This window comes from Lipotes vexillifer, unplaced genomic scaffold, assembly GCF_000442215.2.
Source record: "Lipotes vexillifer unplaced genomic scaffold, Lipotes_vexillifer_v1.1 scaffold360, whole genome shotgun sequence".
NCBI lineage: Eukaryota > Metazoa > Chordata > Mammalia > Artiodactyla > Lipotidae > Lipotes > Lipotes vexillifer.
Window position 1 is genome coordinate 949,665 of NW_006787175.1, and position 27,502 is coordinate 977,166.

The 27,502-nt window shown below is 43.5% G+C and overlaps 1 protein-coding gene across 1 annotated transcript in view; it reads right to left on the reverse strand.

Moving 5' to 3' along the window:
• The window catches only part of CHRNA7 (cholinergic receptor nicotinic alpha 7 subunit), a 120,490-nt gene that overhangs the window by 45,532 nt on the left and 47,456 nt on the right, over positions 1-27,502 (reverse strand). The window contains exon 4 of the mRNA XM_007459893.1: positions 14,130-14,239. Within this exon, the coding sequence (XP_007459955.1) occupies positions 14,130-14,239 (110 nt within the window). The remainder of the gene's footprint in view (positions 1-14,129; positions 14,240-27,502) is intronic.

The window sequence follows — 27,502 nt, forward strand, 5'->3', positions numbered from 1 at the left end:
CACTCTTTCAGATGCTTTGGTGAGTTTTTATCCTGGATAGGCAAAGGTGGATGAAACCAGTAGACTTACTAATGCAATTCACTACATATCCATGTTAAACAAGGAAGCAAAGACATAATCTTAACAGAGACAGAATAATTGTTAAATTCAGCTTTCACGGGCTGGTGCATTTGTCCCAGATTTATCCCTCAGTATTTCACAGTTTTGCTCACTATTGTAAATGAGATCCTGTTTTCCATTTTCCTTCTCTGTTAGTCACTGATGTGTAGCTCAGCTATTATCTCGTCTTCCTTGCTCAACTCTATTTAGCTCCAAGTTTGTCAGCAGATTCTATTTTTAAGTCAATAATCAACTAGAAGTAACAGCAGTGTTGTGTCTTCCTGCTATATTTAGATCTCTTATTTTTAATTTTTTCTTGTCGTGCTCTGGCTACACCCTCCAGCAGACTGCTGACAGGAGGGATATCTGGCATCTTTGCCTTATGTCTGACTTGGATGTGGATCTAACTTCTCAACTATTAGTTTATGTTTACTGCAGTTTTCTTGTGGATTGTATGTATCCAATTATGAAAGTTTTCTTCTAGTCTTGGTTTATAATGTGTTAAATCAAGAATTAGAGCTGAATTTAATATTTTTTCTGTCTGTTAATTTGTTTCCTTCTTTAACATGAATACAAATTAACGTGACTTGCATTAGTAAATCTACCAAGTTAATCCATCTTTGCCTACCTGGGATAAAAATTGTCTGGTATTTTTCACTTAGTGCACTGCTGGAATTCATCTGTCGGTATTCTTTTAGGGTATCTGCATTCATATTTAGGCGTAAGATTTGTCAATAGTTCTATTCAGACGTCTTTGTCATGTTTAATATCTGTTAGCTTTATAAATCTTCTATCTTTTATCATGTTTTAGAACAATTTATATAATGTATATTTATCTATTCTTTGAAGATGTAAAATTCAAATGTAAAAATGTAACATTTAAATGTATATATTTGCCTACCTTTTCCATTTTTATGTATTTTTAAGTCTATTTTGATTTTCTACTTTTTAGGTATATTTAGTAATTTTTATTTCCCTCAAAAAGCACCCATTTCAACCAGATGTTCAATTTATACATATGTTCTTTCATTCATTCACTTTTTTGATGTTTTCAAAGAACTAGATTTTAGTTTTGAATTTTCTTTTTTTTAAATGTGTGTTTGTTTTATGCCTTTTAAAAATCATCTCTGGTATGTCTTTACTAATTCATCCTAGTTTCTTCCAGTTTCTTCTGATATGCATTTGCTAACTTTTTGAGGTATAGGATTAATTAATCAAATTTCAAACTTCCTTGTTTTCTTATCTTTAGACACGACTTTGACATCTGTCTCTGGTCTTGACATGTTCATACTCATTGTTATTCATTCTTTAAAAGACATTTCTTAAAAGTTCCTATAGCCAAGATTAATTTAAGAGTGGTTTTTTTTAAAAAAATTAAGTGGACATTATACATACATATATACATATTACTGTATTACTTTGGCTTTGTTGATAAATTCCACTTTTAGAGCTTTGTGATGAGAGAACAGAAGCCATGTGATATCTACATTTTGGAATACACTAGATATTATTATTTGCCTTATGTATTGAGGTGCTCCTGTGCTGGGTGCATAACTGTTTAAGAGAATTCATCACCACCAAAGCAGGTTTACAACAAATGCTAAAGGAACTTCTCTAGGCAGGAAACACAAGAGAAGGAAAAGACCTACAATAACAAACCCAAAACAATTAAGAAAATGCTAATAGGAACATACATATCGATAATTACCTTAAATGTAAATGGACTAAATGCTCCAACCAAAAGACATAGACTGTCTGAATGGATACAAAAACAGGAACCGTATATATGCTGTCTACAAGAAACCCACTTCAGACCCAGGGACATATACAGACTGAAAGTGAGGGGATGGAAAAACATATTCCATGCAAATGGAAATCAAAAGAAAGCTGGAGTAGCAATTCTCATATCAGACAAAATAAACTTTAAAATAAAGACTATTACAAGAGACAAAGAACGACACTACATAATGATCAAGGGATCGATCCAAGAAGAAGATATAACAATTGTAAATATTTATGCACCCAACATAAGAGCACCTCAATACATAAGGCAAATGCTAACAGCCATAAAAGGGGAAATCGACAGTAACACATTCATAGTAGGGGACTTTAACACCCCACTTTCCCCAATGGACAGATCAACTAAAATGAAGATAAATAAGGAAACACAAGATTTAGATGATACATTGAACAAGATGAACTTAATTGATATTTATAGGACATTCCATGAAAAACAACAGAATACACTTTCTTCTCAAGTGCTCATGGAACATTCTCCAGAATAGATCATACCTAGGGTCACAAATCAAGCCTTGGTAAATTAAAAAAAATTTAAATCATATCAAGTATCTTTTCCAACCACAACACTATGAAACTAGATATCAATTACAGGAAAAAAACTGTAAAAAATACAAACACATGGAGGCTAAACAATTCGCTACTTAATAAGCAAGAGATCACTGAAGAAATCAAAGAGGAAATCAAATAATACCTGGAAACAAATGACAATAAAAACACGACGGCCCAAAACCTATGTGATGCAGCACAAGCAGTTCTAAGAGAGAAGTTTACAGCAATACAATCCTACCTCAAGAAACAACTCAAATAAACAACCTAACCTTACACCTAAAGCACTTAAGAGAGAGAAGAACAAAAAACCCAAAGTTAGCAGAAGGAAAGAAATCATAAAGATCAGATCAGAAATAAATGAAAAAGAAATGAAGGAAACGATAGCAAAGATCAATAAAACTGAAAGTTGGTTCTTTGAGAAGATAAACAAAATAGATAAACCATTAGCCAGACTCATCAAGAAAAAAAGGGAGAAGACTCACATCAATAGAATTAGAAATGAAAAAGGAAGAGTAACAACTGACACTGCAGAAACACAAAGGATCATGAGAGATTACTACAAGCAACTCTATGCCAATAAAATGGACAACCTGGAAGAAATGGACAAATTCTTAGAAATGCACAACCTGCCGAGACTGAACTAGGAAGAAATAGAAAATATGAACAGACCAATCACAAGCACTGAAATTGAAACTGTGATTAAAAATCTTCCAACAAACAAAAGGCCAGGACCAGATGGCTTCACAGGCGAATTCTATCAAACATTTAGAGAAGAGCTAACACCTATCCTTCTCAAACTCTTCCAAAATATAGCAGAGGGAGGAACACTCCCAAACTCATTCTACGAGGCCACCATCACCCTGATACCAAAACCAGACAAGGATGTCACAAAGAAAGAAAACTACAGGCCAATATCACTGATAAACATAGATGCAAAAATCCTCAACAAAATACTAGCAAACAGATTCCAGCAGCACATTGAAAAGATCATACACCATGACCAACTGGGGTTTATCCTAGGAATGCAAGGATTCTTCAATATATGCAAATCAATCAATGTGATATACCATACTAACAAACTGAAGGAGAAAAACCATATGATAATCTCAATAGATGCAGAAAAAGCTTTTAACAAAGTTCAACACCCATTTATGATAAAAACTATCCAGAAAGTAGGCATAGAGGGAACTTAACTCAACGTAATAAAGGCCATATATGACAAACCCACAGCCAACATCTTTCTCAACGGTGAAAAACTGAAAACATTTCCACTAAGGTCAGGAACAAGACAAGGTTGCCCACTCTCACCACTATTATTCAACATAGCTTTAGAAGTTTTAGCCACAGCAATCAGAGGTGAAAAAGAAATACAAGGAATCCAAATCGGAAAAGAAGTAAAACCGTCACTGTTTGCAGATGACATGATACTATACATAAAGAATCCTAAAGATGCTACCAGAAAACTACTAGAGGTAATCAATTAATTTGGTAAAGTAGCAGGATACAAAATTAATGCACAGAAATTCTTGCATTCCTGTACACTAATGATGATGAAAACTCTAAAAGAGAAATTAAGGAAACACTCCCATTTACCACTGCAACAAAAGGAATAAAATACCTAGGAATAAACCTACCTAAGGAGACAAAAGACCTGTATGCAGAAAACTATAAGACACTGATGAAAGAAATTAAAGATGATACTAACAGATGGAGAGATATACCATGTTCTTGGATTAGAAGAATGAACATCGTGAAAATGACTCTACTAACCAAAGCAATCTACAGATTCAATGCCATCCCTATCAAACTACCAATGGCATTTTTCACAGACTAGAACAAAAAATTTCACAATCTGTATGGAAACATGAAAGGCCCTGAATAGCCAAAGCAATCTTGAGAAAGAAAAATGGAGCTGGAGGAATCTGGCTCCCAGACTTCATACTACACTGCAAAGCTAAAGTAATCAAGACATTATGGGGCTTCCCTGGTGGAGCAGTGGTTGAGAATCTGTCTGCTAATGCAGGGGACACGGGTTCGAGCCCCGGTCTGGGAAGATCCCACAGGCCACGGAGCAGCTGGGCCCGTGAGCCACAACTACTGAGCCTGCGCGTCTGGAGCTTGTGCTCTGAAACAAGAGAGGTCGCTATAGTGAGAGGCCTGCGCACCACGATGAAGAGTGGCCCCCGCCTGCCGCAACTAGAGAAAGCCCTCGCACAGAAACAAAGACCCAACACAGCCAAAAATAAATAAATTAATTAAATAAAAAAAAAAAAAAGACAGTATGGTACTGGCACAAGAACAGAAATACAGATCAATGGAACAGGATAGAAAGCCCAGAAATAAACCCACGCACATATGCTCACCTTATCTTTGATAAAGGAGACAAGAATATACAATGGAGAAAAGACAGCCTCTTCAATAAGTGGTGCTGGGAAAGCTGGACAGCTACATGTAAAAGAATGAAATTAGAACACTCCCTAACACCATACACAAAAATAAACTCAAAATGGATTAAAGACCTAAATGTAAGGCCAGACACTATCAAACTCTTAGAGGGAAACATTGGCAGAACACTCTATGATATACATCACAGCAAGATTCTTTTTGACCCACCTCCTAAAGAAATGGAAATAAAAACAAAAATAAAACTAATGGGACCTAATGAAACTTAAAAGCTTTTGCATAGCAAAGGAAACCATAAACAAGAGGAAAAGACAACCCTCAGGATGGGAGAAAACATTTGCAAATGAAGCAACTGACAAAGGATTAATCTCCAAAATATACAAACAGCTCATGCAGCTCAATATCAGAGAAACAAACAACCCAATCCAAAAATGGGCAGAAGACCTAAATGGACATTTCTCCAAAGAAGAGATACAGATTGCCAACAAACACATGAAAGGATGCTCAACATCACTAACCATTAGAGAAATGCAAATCAAAACTACAATGAGGTATCACCTCACACCGGTCAGAATGGCCATCATCAAAAAATCTAGAAACAACAAATGCTGGAGAAGGTGTGGAGAAAAGGGAACCCTCTTGCACTGTTTGTGGGAATGTGAATTGGTGAATTCCACTTTGTCTAACTTGTAGAAAAATAAAACACAAGGGCTCTAAAAGCACAGCTAGAGGCAAGTACATCACACTCCAGAGTCAAGCATGCCCTGCTGGGTAACCTTGGGCAAGTGGCTGAATTTCTCCAGGCACCAGTTTCCTGCCCTGAGAAATGTGGATGCTATAACACAGACTTTGAAGCCACCCAGCCCTTTGCAGAAAGGGTGGAGCAAAGCCGGGGCACTAAAGGTCGGCTAGTGACAGTCCATGCTGTGCAGAAAGGCTGGGCTCCAAGTCGGTATGAGGCAGCCGGGTCTCTGGGATCCCAGCAGCTGAATGAGGACGCACGTCCACGTGCCCTCTGTCCCCTGATTTTACCAAGATGCTGGAGGAAATGACAGAGGTAAAACACGTCCACTGCCATAAGCTGGGAGGAGTGTGCAAGCAGAGAAGAACAGATAATAACTTCTAGACAAATAACCATGGGATGGGAATCAGCTGCTAGCAAGTCAAAAGGAGAATATGAATTAGGATTTTGACAGTTATTCAGGGCAAAAAAGGAAATGCAATTCTACCAAGAGGCTCAGAGGCTCTCCTGTCTCATTCATAGTAAAAGCCAAGACCTGGGAGACTTGGGCGGCACCTCCAGTGTCTCTGAGCCTCTCCCCTGCCACTCCTGCCACTCTGGCCCCTTCTGTTCTGAGGACAGATCTAGATGATAAGTTCTCACCTCAGGTGATCAAAAAAAGATACATTTTAAAAAGATAAAATCATGATACTTGCACAAATATAAAATGAACATGTGTCAAAGATTTTTTTTTTTTCAGTCATTAGTTAATGAGGGAAACAGCAAGGCATCAAAGACCAATTCTAAGGAGCCACCAAAGAGCAGACATGGACACTGGTGACCAGGAATGCTGATCCCGTCTATTCACAGAAGAGTCCACCAGACAGAATCCATTTGCTTCTCTATGGACTGGAATCATCTCCACCACTACTGGTTCTAGAACTTACAAAGGTGAAAGGTAGTTCAAAGACCATGACCTATTGAGTCTACTAGAGCATCTGATAACCTAGAGGGTGCAGGTGACCTCACACGGAGATGTCATAGACCCCCACTCATCTTTCTCTCCTTCACCAGTTTATTTATTTTATGATGATGATGTTTTGCATTTCAAAGCCTTTCACAACCTTTCCTGACAGGCCTGTGCACCTGTTCTTTCTGCCAAGAGCATCTGCCTCCCTGATGCTCTGACTTCTTCCACAGCCTCCCTCTAGCCATTCTGCTGGTCTCACACCCCACCTCTGGCTCCAGCACATGTGAGGCTCTCTCCCCAATTCTCAAAGCCCCCAAAACCTGATGCATGCTCTCCCCTCCCTCTCTCCCTTCCCCTAGAGGGCTGTCCATCTTGATCGCTGCGATGTCCTCAGATCCTAGAACACTGTGTGATAACAGCATGTAAGCCTTCATTAAACATTGGTTGAGTGAAGAGACAAACGAAAAACAAACATCAACAGTGGCAGGGGTGAGAAGGGGGAGGTTTGGATGGACAAAGTTGGCAGGTTCCACTCACTTCCTAAAAACTGCTCCGCCCTCTTCTCACCTCACCTTATCTACAAACAGCCTCCCTCCAGGTTAGGTCAGAAGATTTGATAATGCAAATGCTTTCACAGCACACCCTAAAGCCTCCTTCTCTAAGATCCAAAGCTGAAAATTACCTTTGCTCAACTGGAGTTTCCTGCCATAACAAGAGCTGCCACTGACGTCCTTTCAGTGATGCCTCCTGCCCTGACCCCCACCCCCAGACCAGCCACGGCTGTGTGATGGGCCTGGGAGCATCAACCTGGGAACCTCCTTGTGGAGCCAATAGCAGCGACAGCACTGAGTCTAAGAGATTCACTCCCTAAGATCCCATCCCACACGTGGACCACTGTGACACCATGACAACGCATGCTGCCCAGGGAAGCAACTGCCACACACAAGGATGCAGGTCCCAGCTGGTCCCTGTTACCTTTGCCACCTGCCTGCCTCCTCCACTTTGCCTGAGTCCCAAGATGCTTTCCCATCACTCACATCACTGCTGCCCTGCCCCCAGGAGCTGGGATTGGACCTCCAATCAGGCCAAGGTGAAAACGACTGGAACTGCAGTGGGCCACTCATCTGCACTGAGCTGACCATTCTGACAGCTGTCCTGTCCGTGCCTGAGGCCCTGACAGCTGCCCATGCCAAGAATCGGCAGCCCTGACCGAGGCTCTGGTTTGTGCATGGGATAGGCAAACAGAATGATACCTCTGGAAGCAGCTGTCAATCTAGGACAGAAGGCGGTTGGCAGATAAACATCCCGGATGTCCCCAGTGGGAATGGGCCCTGTTGCCCACAGCAGTAGCTTTTTGATGCATCCTATATTGGTTACCCTCTCTCCCTGGTCTCACGTCCTCTCTCAGACAATGTGCACTTGAATCCTTGTCTTGATTTCTAAGGGAATTTAAGACACTTGGGAAAAGAATAAATTCTATTTCACTGGTGACTCACTGATCAGCACAGTTACAAGCCCTCTCGGGCTGGATCACACTGCATGCACTGCCCTCTCCCCAGGGTCTGCCATCAGCCACAGGGTCAGGGGAACATGTGACAGAAAGAGGGCTGGAGCCAGAGGCCTGCAGCCTCAGAGCCAGACAGGTGCCTGCAGACGTGCAAATGTGGTTTTGCACAGCCTGTGAGAAAGAGATGGTTGACACCCCACACGCTGTCCTAAAAATACAGAGCCAACAAAAACATCAGCAAATTACATTCATCAACAAAGATTCCATTATTGTCATGGGAGTTTCTGAAGAAAAGCCCGGAGAGGCTGAGGCAGCCGCCCATGGTTGCACAGTGCAGGGGTGGCCAAGACTTTGCTGGAGCTCAGGCTTTCTTCTGAAAAGCGATGCTGATACCAGCCAGGCCTTTCATTCCGCCCACAGGCATTGTAGCTTTTCCCTGGTCAGTCTCTTGCATGACTCATTCTGAGGGAAGCCAGCCATCACACCAGGAGGACATGCAATCCATTAAGAAGCCCATGTGCATAAGAATTAAGGCTCCCAACTGAGGGCCAAAATCAATTTGCCATCCATCTGGGTTGTTGGGATGCCCCAGTCAGGCTCCTAGCTGACTGCTGCCCCAGCCAGCACTGGGCTGAAATTTCACAAGACCTGGAGTCAGAGCAGCGGGCTGGACCCCTCCCCAAATCCCTGACCCACAGTGAGGGGGGAAGTCACAGGATTCTTATTTTAAATTTTGGAGTGATTTGTTCTGCAAAGACAGGAACTGCAATAAATACCATTTGTCCCAGTTAGGATTGGTTGGGGTTCCTTTACCTGATGATTCGTATTTTTTATAATTTCTGGAAAATTCCCAGCCATTATTTCTTTAAACACTGCTTTTCCCTCATTTTCTCTATTAGTTCTATCTCGGACTCCAATTAAACATTTTAAGGACATCTCACTCTATTCTCCAAGTTGCGACATTTCTCTTATTTTTCATCTTTTTGCATCCCTTTGCTACATTCTGTGTAAATGACTTAAATGTGCCTTCCAGTTCACTGATCTCTTTATTTGTGAACCATCTGCTATTCAACCTATTACACGTTTCAAATTGATGTATAATTTACAAGAAGAAAGCACATATTTTTGGTGTGTGGTTCATTGAATTTTTTTTTTTTTGGCTGTGTTGGGTCTTCGTTGCTTCGCGTGGGCTTTCTCTAGTTGTGGCGAGCGGGGGCTGCTCTTCGTTGCAGTGCACGGGCTTCTCATTGCGGTGGTTTCTCTTGTTGCAGAGCATGGGCTCTAGGCACGCAGGCTTCAGCAGTTGTGGCTTGCAGGCTCTAGAGTGCAGGCTCAGTAGTTGTGGCACACAGGCTTAGGTGTTCTGCGGCATGTGGGACTTTCCTGGCCCAGGGATCGAATCAATGTCCCCTGCACTGGCAGGCGGATTCTTAACCACTGCGCTGCCAGGGAGGTCCTGGTTCATTGAATTTTGATGCAGATTACATTCATGTGACCATAATCACCATGAAGTCAAGATACAGATACTCCCATTACCTCAGAAAATTCCCTCATGCCCCTTTCCAGTCAAATGTCCCTCCCAGAGGCAACCATTTTATTGATTTGTATCCCCTATTCTAGAACATCAATAAGAGTAATCATACAGAAGATAAAAACCAAAACAGGGGAGGAAATCGTAACAAGCCATCCACAATTGCTACTCACTTTGAGCAAGACTGTGTTCAGACAAATCCTTGAACTGCAAGCTTAAAGTAAAGCAGAACAAAGTAACCAAGAAACCACTGGGCTCAGCATCTAGCAGGGATGGTTTTATCAGTGCCCGTCCTCTCCTCAGAGCCACACAGCCAGCTGGCCAGCAGTGGTAACTTGTTCACCATCCCTCAGGGAACTAAAGCAGTGCATCCCAGAAATGATGCAGAGATGGCTGTTTTGCAGTGACCCAGCCTCTTCAAAGCACAGGAGACGTATTCTATCTCAAAAACCACGTGGGGCTCGCACTTGGACTACAAAATTGAGCTGGAATAGAAGGAGAAATGTAACATACATGTTGGTGATGTTTACCCTGACCTGAATCAATGCTCTCTTCCAAACCACGGCTCACACAGAAGGACGGCACGTCCCCTCCTCAAGGAAGCGTGCCCAGCCCCATCACACACACATATGAACTATCACATGCACCCGCTGAGGAAACATACTATTCTGAGACCCTCTGGCTGGTGGAAAGCATCAAGTTCAACATCTCTCAAAATCCTCCATAACGGAATAGTATCGGAAGGTTAGGATCTTACTGAATTCAGGCCTGTTTCTGCTACTTCCTGTGTCAGTTTCTGGACTCAGTCACCCAGTCTCACATTTTCCAGGCTGCCAATATGATTTCTCTCCTTCCTTTCCTCCCTTTGCTGTCCTTAGCGCAACTGGCATCACAAAGATCATCCCCTTTGCTCCTCCTCACACCTGGGCCCTCCCTCCATGCTTCCATCTCATCTGTGCACAAATATTAGTCAGGTGCTTTCCAGGTGCCCAGGAGAGGGGGCAGAACCTGTGTGCTACTGGGCACAGGAACGCCCTTCTAGGAGATCACGTGACAGAGAGAGGTGTCTGAAGCCAAAGGGGTGTCGAGTTGAGGTCTGGGGGCAGAGAGAAGGGTGACTGTCCCATGCCGAGCGGGGGCACGTGTAAACAGTGGGAGCCGGGGCACATCCCTGAGCCGACGGACGGCAGGTGGAAGAGGAGGCTGCGGGGTGGGGGGTGGCGGGGGGCCCACACACACCTGGGGCAGGAGGAGTGGCAGCGGAGGGAGGCTAGCCCATGGAGGCAGGGATAACGGGGTCACCCTGAGTCTCCCCCTCCTCCTAGCCCCACAGGGCACCCTGAGCTGAGTGCTCCTTCATTATGCGCGTCTGTTTTGGTCTTTCCACTCCTCCCAGTCTTTACTCTGACCTTCCTGTGTCATCACTGTCCCCTCTCAGCCTGGACAGCCGGTCTCCCCACGGCAGCCTCCCCGCCTCCCTCCCTGGTGCCCTGGATAAGGGGACAGCTGATTTCCCCTCCCTCCTCCAGGCTGCGCCCAGATCTACTCTGCCCAACAGGACCGCTAGGTAAAGGGCTGACTGGTTTCTCACGCTCAGTCCCTAAGGGCCCCGGAGCCCCCATTTCCTGCCTCTCCTGCGTCGCCAGGCCACGTGGAAGACCTTCGGGGAGGGAGGAGACAGCTGAGCTGGCACAGGTGCAGCCCCGGCTGAGCCCCCATCCACGGCACCATCACCACTACCGCTAGCCCTGGCGGTGGATCCCCACATCCCAGCTCATCTGAGCCCCGGCCCGTCGCCTTCCACCAGCATCTCACGGAGCAGACAAGCAGCCACGCGGGCCCAGCCAGCCCACAGCATGGCGAGAAATTATCTGCGCTGTGTTTTTTTCCTTAAGCCACTAAGCTCAGGGTCATTTGTTAATTTGTTAAGCAGCAAAAGATAACTGGCGCCGTGTCTACGACTGGCTTCAATATCTTCCGTAACCTGCTTAGCCCTCTCTGTGCTCACGTGGACGCGCAGCCACACAGTTAGCAGTTACTTCAGGTAAAAAATCCTGTATTTCATTTCTCGGAAGAAAATTAACGCAGAAGAGGAGGCAGCCTCTACAGATCCTGTGACAGAGGCTGGCGGACTCATTCAATAGGGATACGGGACTGAGAGGCAGGAGGAAGATGGTTATTTGGAGCTCCAGGGGATACAGAAGAGGAAGAAGGGGACGCATTATTCCTGGGGGCCGGGTCCCAGGTGTCATCCATCAGACAGAGACCGCTGTATCTTTGCTCCTTGAAATTCAGGTGTGTATAGAATACTTGGTAACTCTTCATTAGCCAAAACATTAGGAACTCCAAACTTTTTTTTTTTTTTTCGGTACGCGGGCCTCTCACTGCTGTGGCCTCTCCCGTTGCGGAGCACAGGCTCTGGACATGAAGGCTCAGTGGCCATGGCTCACGGGCCCAGCCGCTTCACGGCATGTGGGATCTTCCCGGACTGGGGCACGAACCCGTGTCCCCTGCATCGGCAGGCGGACTCTCAACCACTGCGCCACCAGGGAAGCCCCAGAACTCCAAACATTTTATTTATTGCGGTTTAAGGTCTTACAGATAAGCCATAAAACCCATCTCTTAAAGCCTCATTCTTAAGATTCTACCATATTATAATATTTATTCTTGATTTCAGATAAAAAAACTGAATTGGGAATAATGAAAAACATTGCTGGCATTTCTTTTTTAAATTGTCACACCCGTCTTACTTGGAGCAGAAATCCTCATCACCAGGCCTGTGAGCACACGGCTGCCATTAGTGAATGTTTACTCTTTGCCAAGTACCACCCAAGCACGCCATGTACATCTGCAGTCATCCTTCCAAACTCTGTGAGGTTGGCACTTCCCCCACTGGGCAAAGTAGGACTCTGAGACTTACAGACAGAGTAAACATTACGGTTAAGATTTACACCCAGACTTGTTCAATCCTAACCCGTTGTCCTTAAGCAGTCAACGGCAATGCCCCTGTAATAGGCTGAATTGTGTTCCCCCAAAAGTCATCGGTTGAAGTCCTAATCCACATGCCCAAGTATCTCTGAGTGAAACTGTATTTGGAGATAGTCTTTAAAGAGGTAACTAAGTTAAAATGAGGTCACTAGAATAGGCCCTAATCCAACATGACTAATGTCTTTATAAGAAGAGATGAGGACACAGACACACACAGAGGGAAGACCTTGTGAGGACATAGGGAGAAGGTGGCCATCTGCAAGCCAAGGAGAGAGGCCTCAGGAGAAACCAACCCTGCAGACACCTGGATCTGGGACTTCCAGCATCCGAGAGAAAATAAAATAAATTTCTGTTGTTTAAGTCACCCAGTCTGCGGTATTTTGTTCTGGCAGCCCTGGGCAACTAACATAGCCACCCCCAGGAAACAGATGAGCCAAGGAGATGGCATGGGAACTCCTGTGCTTCTACTCAGTTGGGATCACTTACTCTGACCTGAGACATCTTTCAAAGCTCAGCTGCCTGAACTAATTTAAGAAACTGAAGAGTGGCAGCAAATCAGAAGAGGTGTAGTCTTCTAGAGACAGGCCCAATGATTCAAATGAAATGTGATGTCAGTAAGAAAGAAAAAGAATTAAAAGGGAAAACAAGACTTGGAATACCCAGCCTTCTGGAAGGAGCCAGTGCAGGACAAACACATCAGCTGGTCCCGGGGGCATGACCGTGGGCAGTGGCTGATGGCAGCACTGTTTCCTGAGTCAGGAAGGTACTCGGCTTCCTTCTTGTCCAGGTGGGACCAGAGGCAGCGGCCATCACTAGGAAATATCTTTCTAGTATATTAAGCTGGTTATCACATCCTAAGCCTTATTAGAAAGAAAGGCGCTGGGTTCCCTTTTGTGACTATGTAGTTTAGCAAATAATTTAATGCTTCTAGACATTTACCCTACCTGGATATCTGCCTTCTAGGCTTCCACTCTACAAATCAGACAGTTTTGGATGACTAATGAATCAATCCTTCCTTTCCTGACCTCAGGAGGACTACACTTATTAGAACATGACTGCTATCTGTCTTTCTTCTGTCAGGTACAAGCTTCTGAGTGTGGCTAGAGATGACAGTCTCCTGTGCTCAGCTGCCCCACAGGGCTCTCCCAATGCCCAAAGGACACTGCATCAAATGAGGACCTGGGTCCAGAAAGCAGACTCCAGCCATGCGTCCCCTTGACCAGCAACTTCTCATGCTGTGACTGTAACTGCTGTCATTCAGGGGCAAAGGTATGGCCACAAGCAAAAATGTCTCAGTGCCAACATGCACACAAGTACCTACACACCTGTAATGCACAGCCCTGTGGACTGTTGGGGGCAGTGTGCTGGGTGCTGCAGGCCTGCGTGCCAGGACAGAGAACGCTGGACATGGGACAGAGCTGCTTCCTACAAAGCCTCGTGGGGATCCACAGTCCCAAGTTACAGATAATGTACTGGCGTTGCTATAAAATACTCAAATATGCTTGATTGTTAAACACGTCCAAAAATAAACTCATTTTTCTCCTTTGTCCACTGTGCTTACCTGTTGTAGAGGAGAATGTCTGGCTTCCAAATCTGGCCATCTGGGAAACGAACCGTCTTCACGCCTGGATACTCTGACATATTCCACTGTAAATAGTGATCCATCCAAGACTGACAAACACAGAGGGCAGCATTAGCAGCACTTTGCTTCCTTGCCTGCTAATATATCTTATAAGAGATTATTAGGTAAGTTCAAAACCAAAAAGAGTTCCAGACACTTATTTACATAACTGAGTTGCTATCTGTAAAATATATGGAAACTGGGAATTAAATAACCCCTTACAAAATGACCATGAATAGCAAAAAAATCACATTTAAGGTCCTGCTGTCACCATGACCACAGTCAGAGGGTAGCACTAAAGTTAATTCCAGTTCACTGAATGCCCCCAAGCCTTCCCCTCCCATAGCAGATGGGTTTTTTCCTAGCCAAATGAAGAACTGTTTTGCTTTCAAAGTTTTCCATTGTAAAGACACTTTGGACAAATAAATTCATTATTTCAATTAGAACAAGAACCAAGCTGGAAAAATGAAGAATATTTATTTCCATGAAACAACTTCGTGAAGCTGCAGGGGTACCTCTCAGAAATTTCTAAGGCCCTATTTTTGGATTTGAATTATTATTTTCATGTAGTAATAGTGCTTCTGACTCCACAACTCAAAAATGCAAACATGGGTGTTGGCAGTAAAACAATGAATCAGCACATGAGGGTACAGGAAATATTTATAAACACGTGAACACAGGTGCATCTCTTTGGGGCTAGGCCTGAAATTGGCTCTTGAGGGATCTTTGTGAGATGAAGGCCCTTGTCTGGGGTCCTCCGCCCCAGGACTATGCACCCCAGAGCTACCTGGGGTCCACTAGCTCTGTAAAGACTGCCCAGGTTGGACCCCACCTGCACTGCTGGACAACCAGCACCCCCCAGCCAGGACCGCAGGGCTGCTGGCCTGGACTCATCAGCTCCTACAGGTGTGCATAATCAGAGCAGACCCAGTAAAGGCCCCCATCCTGTATTCAGTCTCCCTGGGGCCACCTGCTCTGGAGCTCAAACTTTCTCAGATTTAAAAATGTATGTGATGCAACACCCCAAGCTGGTCCAGGGACAACTTCCTATAATCAGTCATTATTTCTGCAGCAAAATATGCATATTTTTACTGAGAAAATAAATGCATATCAATATCAGTTTGATGTAAAGTTATAAAAACAAAAACAAACCAACCAACCAAAAACGCTGTCATGTTCGGAGCTGCTGAGATTTGAGAACTGCAGCCAAGGGGCTGTGGGTCTAGAGCTACTGAAACTTGCAGCAGGGGTAAAAGGGCATGTCCCAGAGATCCCACCATCCTCTGGAAAGGGCAGGCAAGCATCCCAGTTCTGGGACTACCTGAAGTCAGACAAGAAGGAATATGCAGGCAGGTAACAGCATTTCACAGCCATGGACCATGAAAAGGAGGGTGTATTGATACCTAATGTACTGAAGTATCATCTGGGGCACTTAGGATAGAGACCCACCAGGCCGGTGTTTCTAATTAGACATGTGCAGCTGGGGAGGGTCTCTCCCACCCTCACCCTGCTGTGACAGGACAGCACAGCACCCAGAAAGAGCCAGACCTGTTCGAGCGGTTTTGCAGGAAGGCCTGGGTACCAGCCATGCTGTGTCCGCTCCAGCGGCTCCAACTCTGCCCCATTTGCCCAGCGCTCCCTTCTTTCCTCTCCCTTGCTCCGGGCATAAGCCCTTATGTGCCCAACATCTGTGCTTTCCTGACCATGTCCTCATATCCAGCCCTGGGATGCTTCTCTGGCAGCTGATTATCACAGAGCCTTACACTGTCACCTTCCCCACCATGCTGCTCAGGGCCCCAGGGCCCCAAGAACTGCCCAGGAAGGTAGGTGTGGCAGGCAGACACCCATCTCCTCTGCCTGCTGAAATGATGGCCACAGGGCAAGGGGAAGCAGGGAAGAGGGAGCGCTCTGTTGGTCAAACTCAGACCTCTCCTAAGGGCACCTGATCTGAGCTGCGGTAAGCCTCCCTGGCGATTCCTCACCCCTCCCGTCTCCCCAGCTCCCTGTGCCCCAGGGCATGTATCCCGGCCATCCTGCTCACTCAGTGTCTGCTATGTGTACCATGATCACAGGATGCCGGGATGCCAGCATTACTATTCCTCTTTACAAGAGAAATCTGAGGCCCAGAGAAGTGATATATTTTTTGTTGGTCACTGGATCAGGATTCAGAACGGCATTATTTGACTTCAAGCTGGGTGACTCCTGGGCTCTACCGTGGTTGGTTCTTCCCATCCAATCTGTCTGCACAGGCAGATTCTGCACCCCAACAAGGTGGGCTGCTCATCATCCCTGAAGGCACTGCCCTTCTGGGGCTCTTCCTTAGTCCAAAGCCAAGCTGGGTCTCTCCCACCCTCATGGCAGAAAGGGGGGCTACCGGGAGCTTTGGAATCAGACAGGCGGGTTTGTACCAAGGCTCCGGCAGAGAACTGTGTGAGCTCTAGCAGGTAAACCACCCTCTCTGTGCTGCAGTTTGCTCGTATGTGTCACACCTCATCAGGCACTGTAAGGATGCAATGAGATAGTGTCACAGCAGGTAAGTCACATGGCCCTGGGAGGCACGTGATACATGATGGCTTTAAAAGGAAGAGGGAACCCTCCCTTTCACAAAATCTCAGAGGACATGAGCGCTTTAATAACTGAGCTGCAGCCAAAGGTGGAGAGAGCAAGGGCCAGCTCAGTGTCAGGAGGTGGATGGAGCAGGAACCTTGGTGCTGCGTTGTCCTGGATTTGCATGAAGATTTCTTAAGAATGGATGTGGAGGGGCTTCCCTGGTGGCGCAGTGGTTGAGAGGCCGCCTGCCTTTGCAGGGAACACGGGTTCGTGCCCCGATCCGGGAAGATCCCACGTGCCGCGGAGCGGCTGGGCCCGTGAGCCGTGGCCGCTGGGGCTGTGTGTCTGGAGCCTGTGCTCCGCAACGGGAGAGGCCACAACAGTGAGAGGTCCGCGTACCGCAAAAAAAAAAAAAAAGAATGGATGTGGAAAGGAGCCCATCAACAAGTTGGGGGGGCGGGAATTTCTATCCTCCAAAGTACTGACTGCCCACTCAGATTGCAAGGCCCGGGAAGGCAGAGGCACTGAGCAAAATCTGTGCACAGACAGCAGCTGGCACGGCTTCCACACTTGGGCACCTGGAAACAGGCATGAACCTAGAAACGCCAACCCTCCCAGAGCTTCCCGTCAGAAGAGGCTGCACTTTGCATTCTCTCCCTATTTCTGTGTGATTCCTTCTCATTAAGTCATCAAGATACGATTACATGGGATGCTTAAGGGGAAACGCAGGGGATGAAAGGGCCCTTGATCTAAAATGCACAGTAAGAATCCCACTCTTTCAGGGTTCTGAGAACTGGCCCTATTACAACCTGCCTTGGGCCCACAGGAAACTCTTTTTAAATGTGTGTGTGCACACTTGCATGGAAATATTTAATGCAAGAAAGAAAGAAAGCAGAGAGTGAGAACAAGTGAATGAAAGAGAAGAAAGGGAAAGTTTACTTCATTTAAAAAAAATACAGTATGGTATAATAAGAAATATATTTGGTCTTTTTCCTTGGTTCCTGGCACAGAGCTCCTAAAACCCTGGGAACTTCCTGAGTGATCTTTTAAGCATATTTTTTATACTAATGAGCTGGCTTAGGGTGGGGCCCCTAGTCAGCCTCAGGCCAGCAGAATGCCTCTGGTCACCAGAAAGATCAACCCTGCATTAGAGGGTGGGAACACTTATCCCCACCCCACCCCTATCTCTGGGAAGAGAAGAGAGGCTGGAGACTGGGTTATGAAACTCTCAACAATAAGGCTGACATTGTAAAGCAACTATACTCCAATAAAAATTAATAATAATAAATAAATAAACAAACGATGCTGTTGGAGCAGGAAAAAAAAAAAAAAAACAAGGCTGGTGACCACATCAAGGTGCAGGGACACAGTGGCTGGGGTGGGGAGACAGAAGTTCCACTTCTCCCCTCATACCTGCCCTGGCATCTCCTCCTTCAGCTGTGCATGAGCTGCATCCTTTATAATAAATTGGAAACATAGATGAAGGTTTCTCTTGAGTTCCAGGAGCTGTTCTAGGAAAATACTGTACCCAAGCGGGGTGTGGTGGGAACGTCCGAATTTGAACTCAGCTGGACAGAAGTGTGGGGTGCCTGGCTCCCGCATCTGCAGTTTGTGTCTCAAGTGGGGGCGGTTTGTGGGACTGAGCCCTTACCTCAAGGGACTGGACGCTAACTCAGAATAAAACTCAACTGCTGGACACCAAGGTCGAGTCCCGAGAATCACAGAACCAGCTATTGGATGGGCAGACGCCAAGCGCCTGGTGTCAGGAAACACCTCACACACACATGCTCTGAACATTCTTTCCGTCAACTGTTGTGATCTCAGAGGAAGAGAGTGGGCCTCCTCCTTCCTTCTGCCCTAAAACTTTCTTCTCTCAGTGGGACACAGTGATTGAAACACCACCCTTAACCGTGGGTTACTCTTATGGCCCTAAGCAAGCCACCGACATCTCATCTATGAGCATAACGTATGGCATTTCTATTTGTCAGAGAAAAGTGATAAAGAATGCAGAAATGAAGAAGGTAAGCATTTTAGAAATAAATGTGGTTTAGAATCTAATATTCTATGATGCTATTCATTCCATCATTAGAATTAGGAGGTAAAAAATAAGCATAAGAAGGATGGGAAACCTGAAACCAGAAGAATGGTCAAAATTCCAAAATTAAAGAAAACAGATTTTTTTTTTTAAAGCAACTACAAGTCTCTGGATGGCTCAAATGTCTCTTTAGAAACTGAAATGGCTTCTCATAGATTAAATCAGATTATGTCTGACAGGCCTCCCCAAGTGATAAAACTAATCTGCTGAGAAAATACACTAACTGCTTCCTCCTCCTGTGAATATAGAGGTAAACAGAAAGATCAGACACTTTCTCTTCCTTCAGGTTATCTAAATAACTGCAAAGTCCTGCAAATCAAGGGCAGGTAAGAGAAAGGAAAACACAATCAACAAACTGTAGGTCAAAGAGAATGTTATCTCTGCTTCTTTTTTTTTTTTTTTTTTTTTTTTTTTTTTTTTTTTTTGCGGTACGCGGGCCTCTCAACTGCTGTGGCCTCTTCCGCTGCGGAACACAGGCTCCGCACGCACAGCGCTCAGCGGCCATGGCTCACGGGCCCAACCGCTCCGCGGCATGTGGGATCTTCCCAGACCGGGGCACGAACCCACGACCCCTGCATCGGCAGGCGGACTCCCAACCACTGCGCCACCAGGGAAGCCCTCTGCTTCTCTTTTTGAATGTATAGAAAATCCATCATTTGTATAATATTGACCTCAGAGTTTAAATACCTAGAGAAAAGATTATGTGGATTCAGGTTTTCAGAACAGGAATTCAGCAACATGAAATGAGAGGAGAGAAAAACCAATTGCTGAGAGCAATTTCCTGGGTCCTCTGTCCCCTCCTGTCCACATTTCTGCCTTCCCTCCCTGGGGACTCTGGCCTTGACCGTCTTCAGCATGGAGCCTCACTTCTTGTCTGTCCCCATAGCTGGGGCAGGCGAGGCTGGTCACCAGTTGGGAGATCACAAAGAACAGGAATCAAGGTGGTCGTCTTACACATGGCTCTGGGGCAGCTCCCAAGGCTTCTCGGAGTGACATCTGAGTTCCCCATTGGCCATGCTATGGCCACAATAGGAATGCCATGGTTTTCCAGATGGAAACACTGGGTAGGGCAGACGTTAGATAACTTTTAAGGTCTGCTCTAAATCCAAGATACTTGTGATTCCTTAAAATTCAGCTGGGAGCTACTGTTATAGCTGCTCCATGAGCTACAGGTGCCAGATAAATGTGCCACCCAGCTTTATAAGGACATGCGCTACGAAGGCACCCAACTTGTTTTCCACAAGGCGGGCACCTGGAAAGAAGCACTAATTAGCAAGGTCACACCTAGAAACACTCGGGCTCCCTGATCATCACATTCAGAAGAGCCTGTGCCTTTCCTCCTCTCCCTCCCGTTTCTGTAAAGCAGAGATTTCTCCCACCTGCCAACTCCACAGTCTACACAGCCAGCCTGCCTCCTGCCAATTCTCTAGGGAGGTACTTGGTCTTGATATTTGAATCTTCTTTAGAGTGTAAATTACACAGCCGGATTGGAAATGGTCTGCAAGTAGAAACTGGGTCTCATCCTTTTCTGGGCCCCCCTTACATGGCCTAGTTCAATGCTTTCCACAAAGCAGGTGCTCGAAAAGATTAGTTGAATAGGTACATGAGATTAAAAAGTGAGTTTTAAAACAAATGAAGCTGCAGGTGCCTCTGCAAATGCAAGTCTTAATTAGAAATACACTGTGCTTGAAAGAAATTTAGAGGCCTCTGGTGACATCCTCCAAAGCAAGGATGTTTATTTATGGAGAACCTGAACTCAATGCAGTAAGTAATAATCCAGTTACATTTTTCCTGGAAACCAACACCCTTGTAAAAAACACCAAATAATATACATTGCTGAAGATCAATCACTTACTGAGGGCTAAGAAACAGAGACTCAGGGAAACATGACCTGACATGCCAGGGGCAAATTCAGTGTCTCTCTCTCTCCATGAGAAAATTGTCCACAGCAGCTCTGCACTTCAGAGGGCTTGGGAAACAAGCAGTTTTATGTAAAAAAGAAAGCATTTGCATTATGCCCCAGGATTCCCAGAGCTATACCTTATATGACAGTCCTGAATGCAGGGGATGGGGGCAGGGGCTGTAGACCTGAAGGCATTACTGGCAATTCATTGACAGACACACTCTTAGAATCTGTGCATTGCATTGTATGCAAATACTTTACCTTGAAAGAAAGAAAAAAAACCCTCTGAACTCTTGAGATCTACATGAAATATGTGGGTGAAAGGGCACGACTGTCCACTATTCTACTTTGAGCTGCATTTAAAAATAAACTAGATGAATAGATTCCCAGATATGGGATAAAGCAAGTATAGTAAAATGCTAATTATAGAATCCAGGAGGCAGGTATATGGGTGCAGGCTATAAATTCAACTTCTTGGTATAGTTGAAAATTCTCATCAAAATAAACTGGGTAAAAACATTACTCATAATATGTAGTAACCTGGGGGTTAGTGCTTTGCTTACACACAGCCAGATGAAGGTGAGTTTAAGTGAGAATGCAAGTGGAGAGACTGAGGACAGTAGGGCAGGGGGGCACTGCTCAGGGGAGCTTTGCCAAAAAGGTTAAGAGGAACCAGGAAGTCACCGGGCGGATTTATGCGGACAGACTGCATCATGTCTGTATGCTAATGAGTGGCTCACAGACACTATTATGATGCTCCAGGCGATAGGGGTAGTTGTGAAAGCCCAGCTCTCAGCAGGTGCCAGGAGACAGGACCAAGCCCACTGAGGAAGGGCTGGCTTCCAGGGGAACACAGACCCTGTACCCCTGGCAAAAGAAGGGAAGCTGGAGTCGGCAGGCACAAGTGTGCAGGTGGGACACACACAATGAAGAACGTTGCTTTAATCCTGCAGGGGAGACTCTCAAAGGTTCCTACTTTATTCACTACAGGAAAGTTCTGCAAGGGGTCTGAGGCGTAGCTAAGGGTACCCCTGGGACAAACAGCAGACAGTGTGAAGTAAATCCGTTTTCTGTTTTCTATCCCTCAATGTCCACTTGTATCCAACTAAAACTCACCTGCCCAAGAATTGCCTGGGAGCATCCCCCTCCCACTTCACAAATAAAGACCTATTTCCCTTTTCTCAACTCTTACCTAGGGACACTGACCCAAGAAGCAAGAAAAAGTCCATTCAAAATACCAGTGTCTATGTCAATTTTGTTAAAAATTTGGGTGACAAATACTTTCAAAGGTCAGATGCATTTTAATTCTTTAAATTCTTTGTTTTCAGCAAAATTGAAGGAGAAACTAATCAAGTTGTCCACTGATACACCTTGATGAAAACTCTTATTATTTTTGGCATGTAATCTGTAAGAAGTTCAAGGAACTGAGTAAACCTGTTGTTACAAAGTACCTTTCATTCTGAACTATACGTTACTACATCTATTTTTAAGTTATAGAATTGACAGTGAAATCTGTATCGATGTCTCAATTTTAGCAATAAAAATGTCATCTATGAATACATTAATGAATTTAAAATAAAGCCTCATCTTTTTTTCTTTTTTTATACAGCAGACTCTTTATTAGTCAACCATTTTATATGCATCAGTGTATACATGTCAATCCCAATCTCCCAATTCATCACATCACCACCACCACCACCACCACACCGCTTTCCCCCCTTGGTGTCCATACGTTTTTTCTCTACATCTGTGTCTCAGTTTCTGCCCTGCAAACCAGTTAATGTGTACCATTTTTCTAGGTTCCACATATATGCATTAATATACAATATTTGTTTTTCTCTTATGACTTACATCACTCTGTATGAGTCTCTAGATCCATCCACGTCTCTACAAATGACCCAATTTCGTTCCTTTTTATGGCTGAGTAATACTCCATTGTATATATGTACCACATCTTCTTTATCCATTCATCTGTCGATGGGCATTTAGGTTGCTTCCATGAACTGGCTATTGTAAATAGAGCTGCAATAAACATTGGGGGGCATGTGTCTTTGAATTATGGCTTTCTCTGGGTATATGCCCAGTAGTGGGATTGCTGGGTCATACAGTAATTCTATTTTTAGTTTTTTAATGAACCTCCATACTATTCTCCATAGTGGCTATATCAATTTACATTCCCACAAACAGTACAAGAGGGTTCCCTTTTCTCCACACCCTCTCCAGCATTTCTTGTTTCTAGATTTTCTGATGATGCCCATTCTAACTGCTGTGAGGTGATACCTCATTGTAGTTTTGATTTGCATTTCTCTAATAATTAGTGATGCTGAGCAGCTTTTCATTTGCTTTTTGGCCAACAGTTTGTATTCTTTGAAGAAAAGTCTATTTAGGTCTTCTGCCCATTTTTGGATTGGGTTGTTTGTTTCTTTAACATTGAGCTGTAGGAGCTGTTTATATATTTTGGAGATTAATCCTATCTCCACTGATTCGTTTGCAAATATTTTTCTCCCATTCTGAGGGTTGTCTTTTCATCTTGTTTACGGTTTCCTTTGCTGTGCAAAAGCTTTGAAGTTTCATTAGATCCCATTTGTTTATTTTTGTTTTTATTTCCATTACTCTAGGAGGTGGATCAAAAATGATCTTGCTGTGATTTATATCAAAGAGTGTTCCTCCTATGTTTTCCTCTAAGAGTTTTATAGTGTCCGGTCTTACATTTAGGTCTCAAATCCATTTTGAGTTTATTTTGGTGTGTGGTGTTAGGGAGTGTTCTAATTTCATTCTTTTACATGTAGCTGTCCAGTTTTCCCCGCACCACTTATTGAAGAGACTGTCTTTTTGCCATTGTATATCCTTGCCTCCTTTGTCATAGATTAGTTGACCATAGGTGCCTGGGTTTAACTCTGGGCTTTCTATCTTGTTCCATTGATCTATATTTCTGTTTCTGTGCCAGTACCATATTGTCTTGATTACTGTAGCTTTGTGGTATAGTCTGAAGTCAAGGACTCTGATTCCTCCAGAACCATTTTTCCCTCAAGAGTGCTTTGGCTATTCGGGGTCTTTTGTGTCTCCATACAAATTTTAAGATTTTTTGTTCTAGTTCTGTAAAAAATGCCATTGGTAATTTGATAGGGATGGCATTGAATCTGTAGACTGCTTTGGGGAGTATGGTCATTATCACAATATTGATTCTTCCAATCCAAGAACATGGTATATCTCTCCAGCTGTTTGTATCATCTTTAATTTCTTTCATCAGTGTCTTATAGTTTTCTGCATACAGGTCATTTGTAACCCTAGGTAGGTTTATTCCTAGGTATTTTATTTTTTGTTGCAGTGGTAAATGGGAGTGTTCCCTTAATTTCTCTTTCATGATTTTTAATCATTAGTGTATAGGAATACAAGAGATTTCTGTGCATTAATTTTGTATCCTGCTACTTTACCAAAATCATTGATTAGCTCTAGTAGTTTTCTGGTGGCATCTTTAGGATTCTCTATGTATAGTACCATGTCATCTGAAAACAGTGACAGTTTTACTTCTTTTCTAATTTGTATTCCTTTTATTTCTTTGTTGTCTCTGATTGCCATGGCTAGGACTTCCAGAAACTATGTTGAATAATGGTGAGAGTGGACATCCTTGTCTTGTTCCTGATCTTAGAGGAAATGCTTTTAGTTTTTCACCATTGAGAATGATGTTTGCTGTGGGTCTGTCATATATGGCCTTTGTTATGTTGAAGTAGGTTCCCTCTATGCCCACTTTCTGTAGAGCTTTTATCATAAACCAGTGTTGAATTTTGTTAAAAGCTTTTTCTGCATCTATTGAGATGATCATATGGTTTTTATTCTTCAATTTGTTAATATGGTGTATCACATTGATTGACTTGCGTATATTGAAAAATCCTTGCATCCCTGGGATAAATTCCACTTGACCATGGTGTATGATCCTTTTAATGTGTTGTTGGATTCTGTTTGTTAGTAGTTTGTTGAGGATTTTTGCATCTACATTCATCAGTGATATTGGTCTGTAATTTTCTTTTTTTGTAGTATCTTTGCCTGGTTTTGGTATCAGGGTGATGCTGGCCTCATAGAATGAGTTTGGGTGTGTTCCTTCTTCTGCAATTTTTTGGAAGAGTTTGACAAGGATGGGTGTTAGCTCTTCTCTAAATGTTTGATAGAATTCACCTGTGAAGCCATCTGGTCCTGGACTTTTGTTTGTTGGAAGATTTTTAACCGCAGTTTCAAGTTCATTACTTGTGTTTGGTCTGTTCATATTTTCTATTTCTTCCTCATTCAGTCTTGGAAGGTTATACTTCTCTAAGAATTTATCCATTTCTTCCACGTTGTCCATTTTATTGGCATAGGGTTGCTTGTAGTAGTCTCTTAGGATGCTTTGTATTTCTGCAGTGTCTGCTGTAACTTCTCCTTTTTCATTTCTAAGTTTATTGATTTGAGTCCTCTCCCTCTTTTTCTTAATGAGTCTGGCTAATGGTTTATCAATTTTGTTTATCTTCTCAAAGAATCAGCTTTTACTTTTATTGATCTTTGCTATTTTCTTTGTTTCTACTTCATTTATTTCTGCTCTGATCTTTATGATTTCTTTCCTTCTGCTAACTTTGGGTTTTGTTCGTTCTTCCTTCTCTAGTTCCTTTAGATGTAAAGTTAGATTATTTGAAATTTTTGTTGTTTCCTAAGGTAGGCTTGTATAGCTGTAAACTTCCCTCTTTGAACTGCTTTTGCTGCATCCCATAGGTTTTGGATGGTCGTGTTTTCATTGTCATCTGTCTCTAGGTATTTTTTGATTTCCTCTTTGATTTCTTCAGTGATCTCTTGGTTATTTAGTAATGCATTGTTTAGCCTCCATGTCTTTGTGCTTTTTACGTTTTTTTCCCTGTAATTTATTTCTAATCTCATAGCGTTGTTGTCAGAAAAGATGCTTGACATGATTTCAATTTTCTTAAATTTACTGAGGCTGGATTTGTGACCCAAGATGTGATCTATCCTGGAGAATGTTCCATGCACACTTGAGAAGAAAGGATCATCTGCTGTTTTTGGATGGAATGTCCTATAAATTAAATCTATCTGGTCTATTGTGTCATTTAAAGCTTCTGTTTCCTTATTAATTTTCTGTTTGGATGATCTGTCCATTGGTGTAAGTGAGGTTTTAAAGTTTCCCACTATTAGTGTGTTACTGTCGGTTTCCTCTTTTAGAGCTGTTAGCAGTTGTCTTATGTATTGAGGTGCTCTTATGTTGGGTGCATATATAAGTTATATCTTGTTTCTGGATTGATCCCTTGATCATTATGTAGTGCCCTTCCTTGTCTCTTGTAACATTCTTTATTATTAAGTCTATTTTATCTGATATAGTATAGCTACTCCAGCTTTCTTTTGATTTCCACTTGCATGGAATATCTTTTTCCAACCCCTGACTTTCAGTCTGTATGTGTTCCTAGGTCTGAAGAGGGTCTCTTGTAGACAGCATATATATGGGTCTTGTTTTTGTATCTATTTAGCAAGCCTGTGTCTTTTGGTTGGAGCATTTAATCCATTCACGTTTAAGGTAATTATCAATATGTATGTTCCTATTACCATTTTCTTAATTGTGTTGGGTTTGGCTTCTTAGGCCTTTTTCTTCTCTTGTGTTTCCCACTTAGAGAAGTTCCTTTAGCATTTGCTGTAGAGCTGGTTTGGTGGTGCTGAATTCTCTTAGCTTTTGCTTGTCTGTAAACCTTTTGATTTCTCCATAGAATCTGAATGAGATCCTTGCCGGGTAGAGTAATCTTGGTTGTAGGTTCTTCCCTTTCATCACTTTAAGTAGATCATGCCACTCCCTTCTGGCTTGTAGAGTTTCTGCTGAGAAATCAGCTGTTAACCTTATGGGAGTTCCCATGTATGTTATTTGTTGTTTTTCCCTTGCTGCTTTCAATAATTTATCTTTGCCTTTTATTTTTACCAATCTGATTACTATGTGTCTCGCTGTGTTTCTCCTTTGGTTTACCCTGTATGGGACTCGCTGTGCTTCCTGGACTTGGGTGGCTATTTCCTTTCCCATGTTAGGGAAGTTTTCGACTATAATCTCTTCAAATATTTTCTCAGGTCCTTTCTCTCTCTCTCCTCCTTCTGCAACCGCTATAATGTGAATGTTGTTGCGTTTAATGTTGTCCCAGATGTCTCTTAGGCCGTCTTTATTTCTTTTCATTCTTTTTTCTTTATTCTGTTCTGTAGCAGTGAATTCCACAATTTTGTCTTCCAGGTCACTTATCCGTTCTTCTGCCTCAGTTATTCTGCTATTGACTCCTTCTAGTGTATTTTTCATTTCAGTTATTTTATTGTTCATCTCTGTTTGTTTGTTCTTTAATTCTTCTAGATCTTTGTTAAATATTTTTTGCATCTTCTCGATCTTTGCCTCCATTCTTTTTCCAAGGTCCTGGATCATATACACTATCATTATTCTGTATTCTTTTTCTGGAAGGTTGCCTACCTCCACTTCATTTAGTTGTTTTTCTGGGGTTTTATCTTGTTCCTTCATCTGGTACATAGCCCTCTGCCTTTTCATCTTGTCTGTCTTTCTGTGAATGGGTTTTTTTCCCCCACAGGCTGCAGGACTGTAGTTCTTCTTGCTTCTGCTGTCTGCCCTCTGGTGGATGAGGCTATCTAAGAGGCCTGTGCAAGTTTTCTGATGGGAGGGACTGGTGGTGGGTAGAGCTGGCTGTTTCTCTGGTGGGAAGAGCTCAGTAGAACTTTAATCTGCTTGCCTTCTGATGCGTGGGGCTGGGT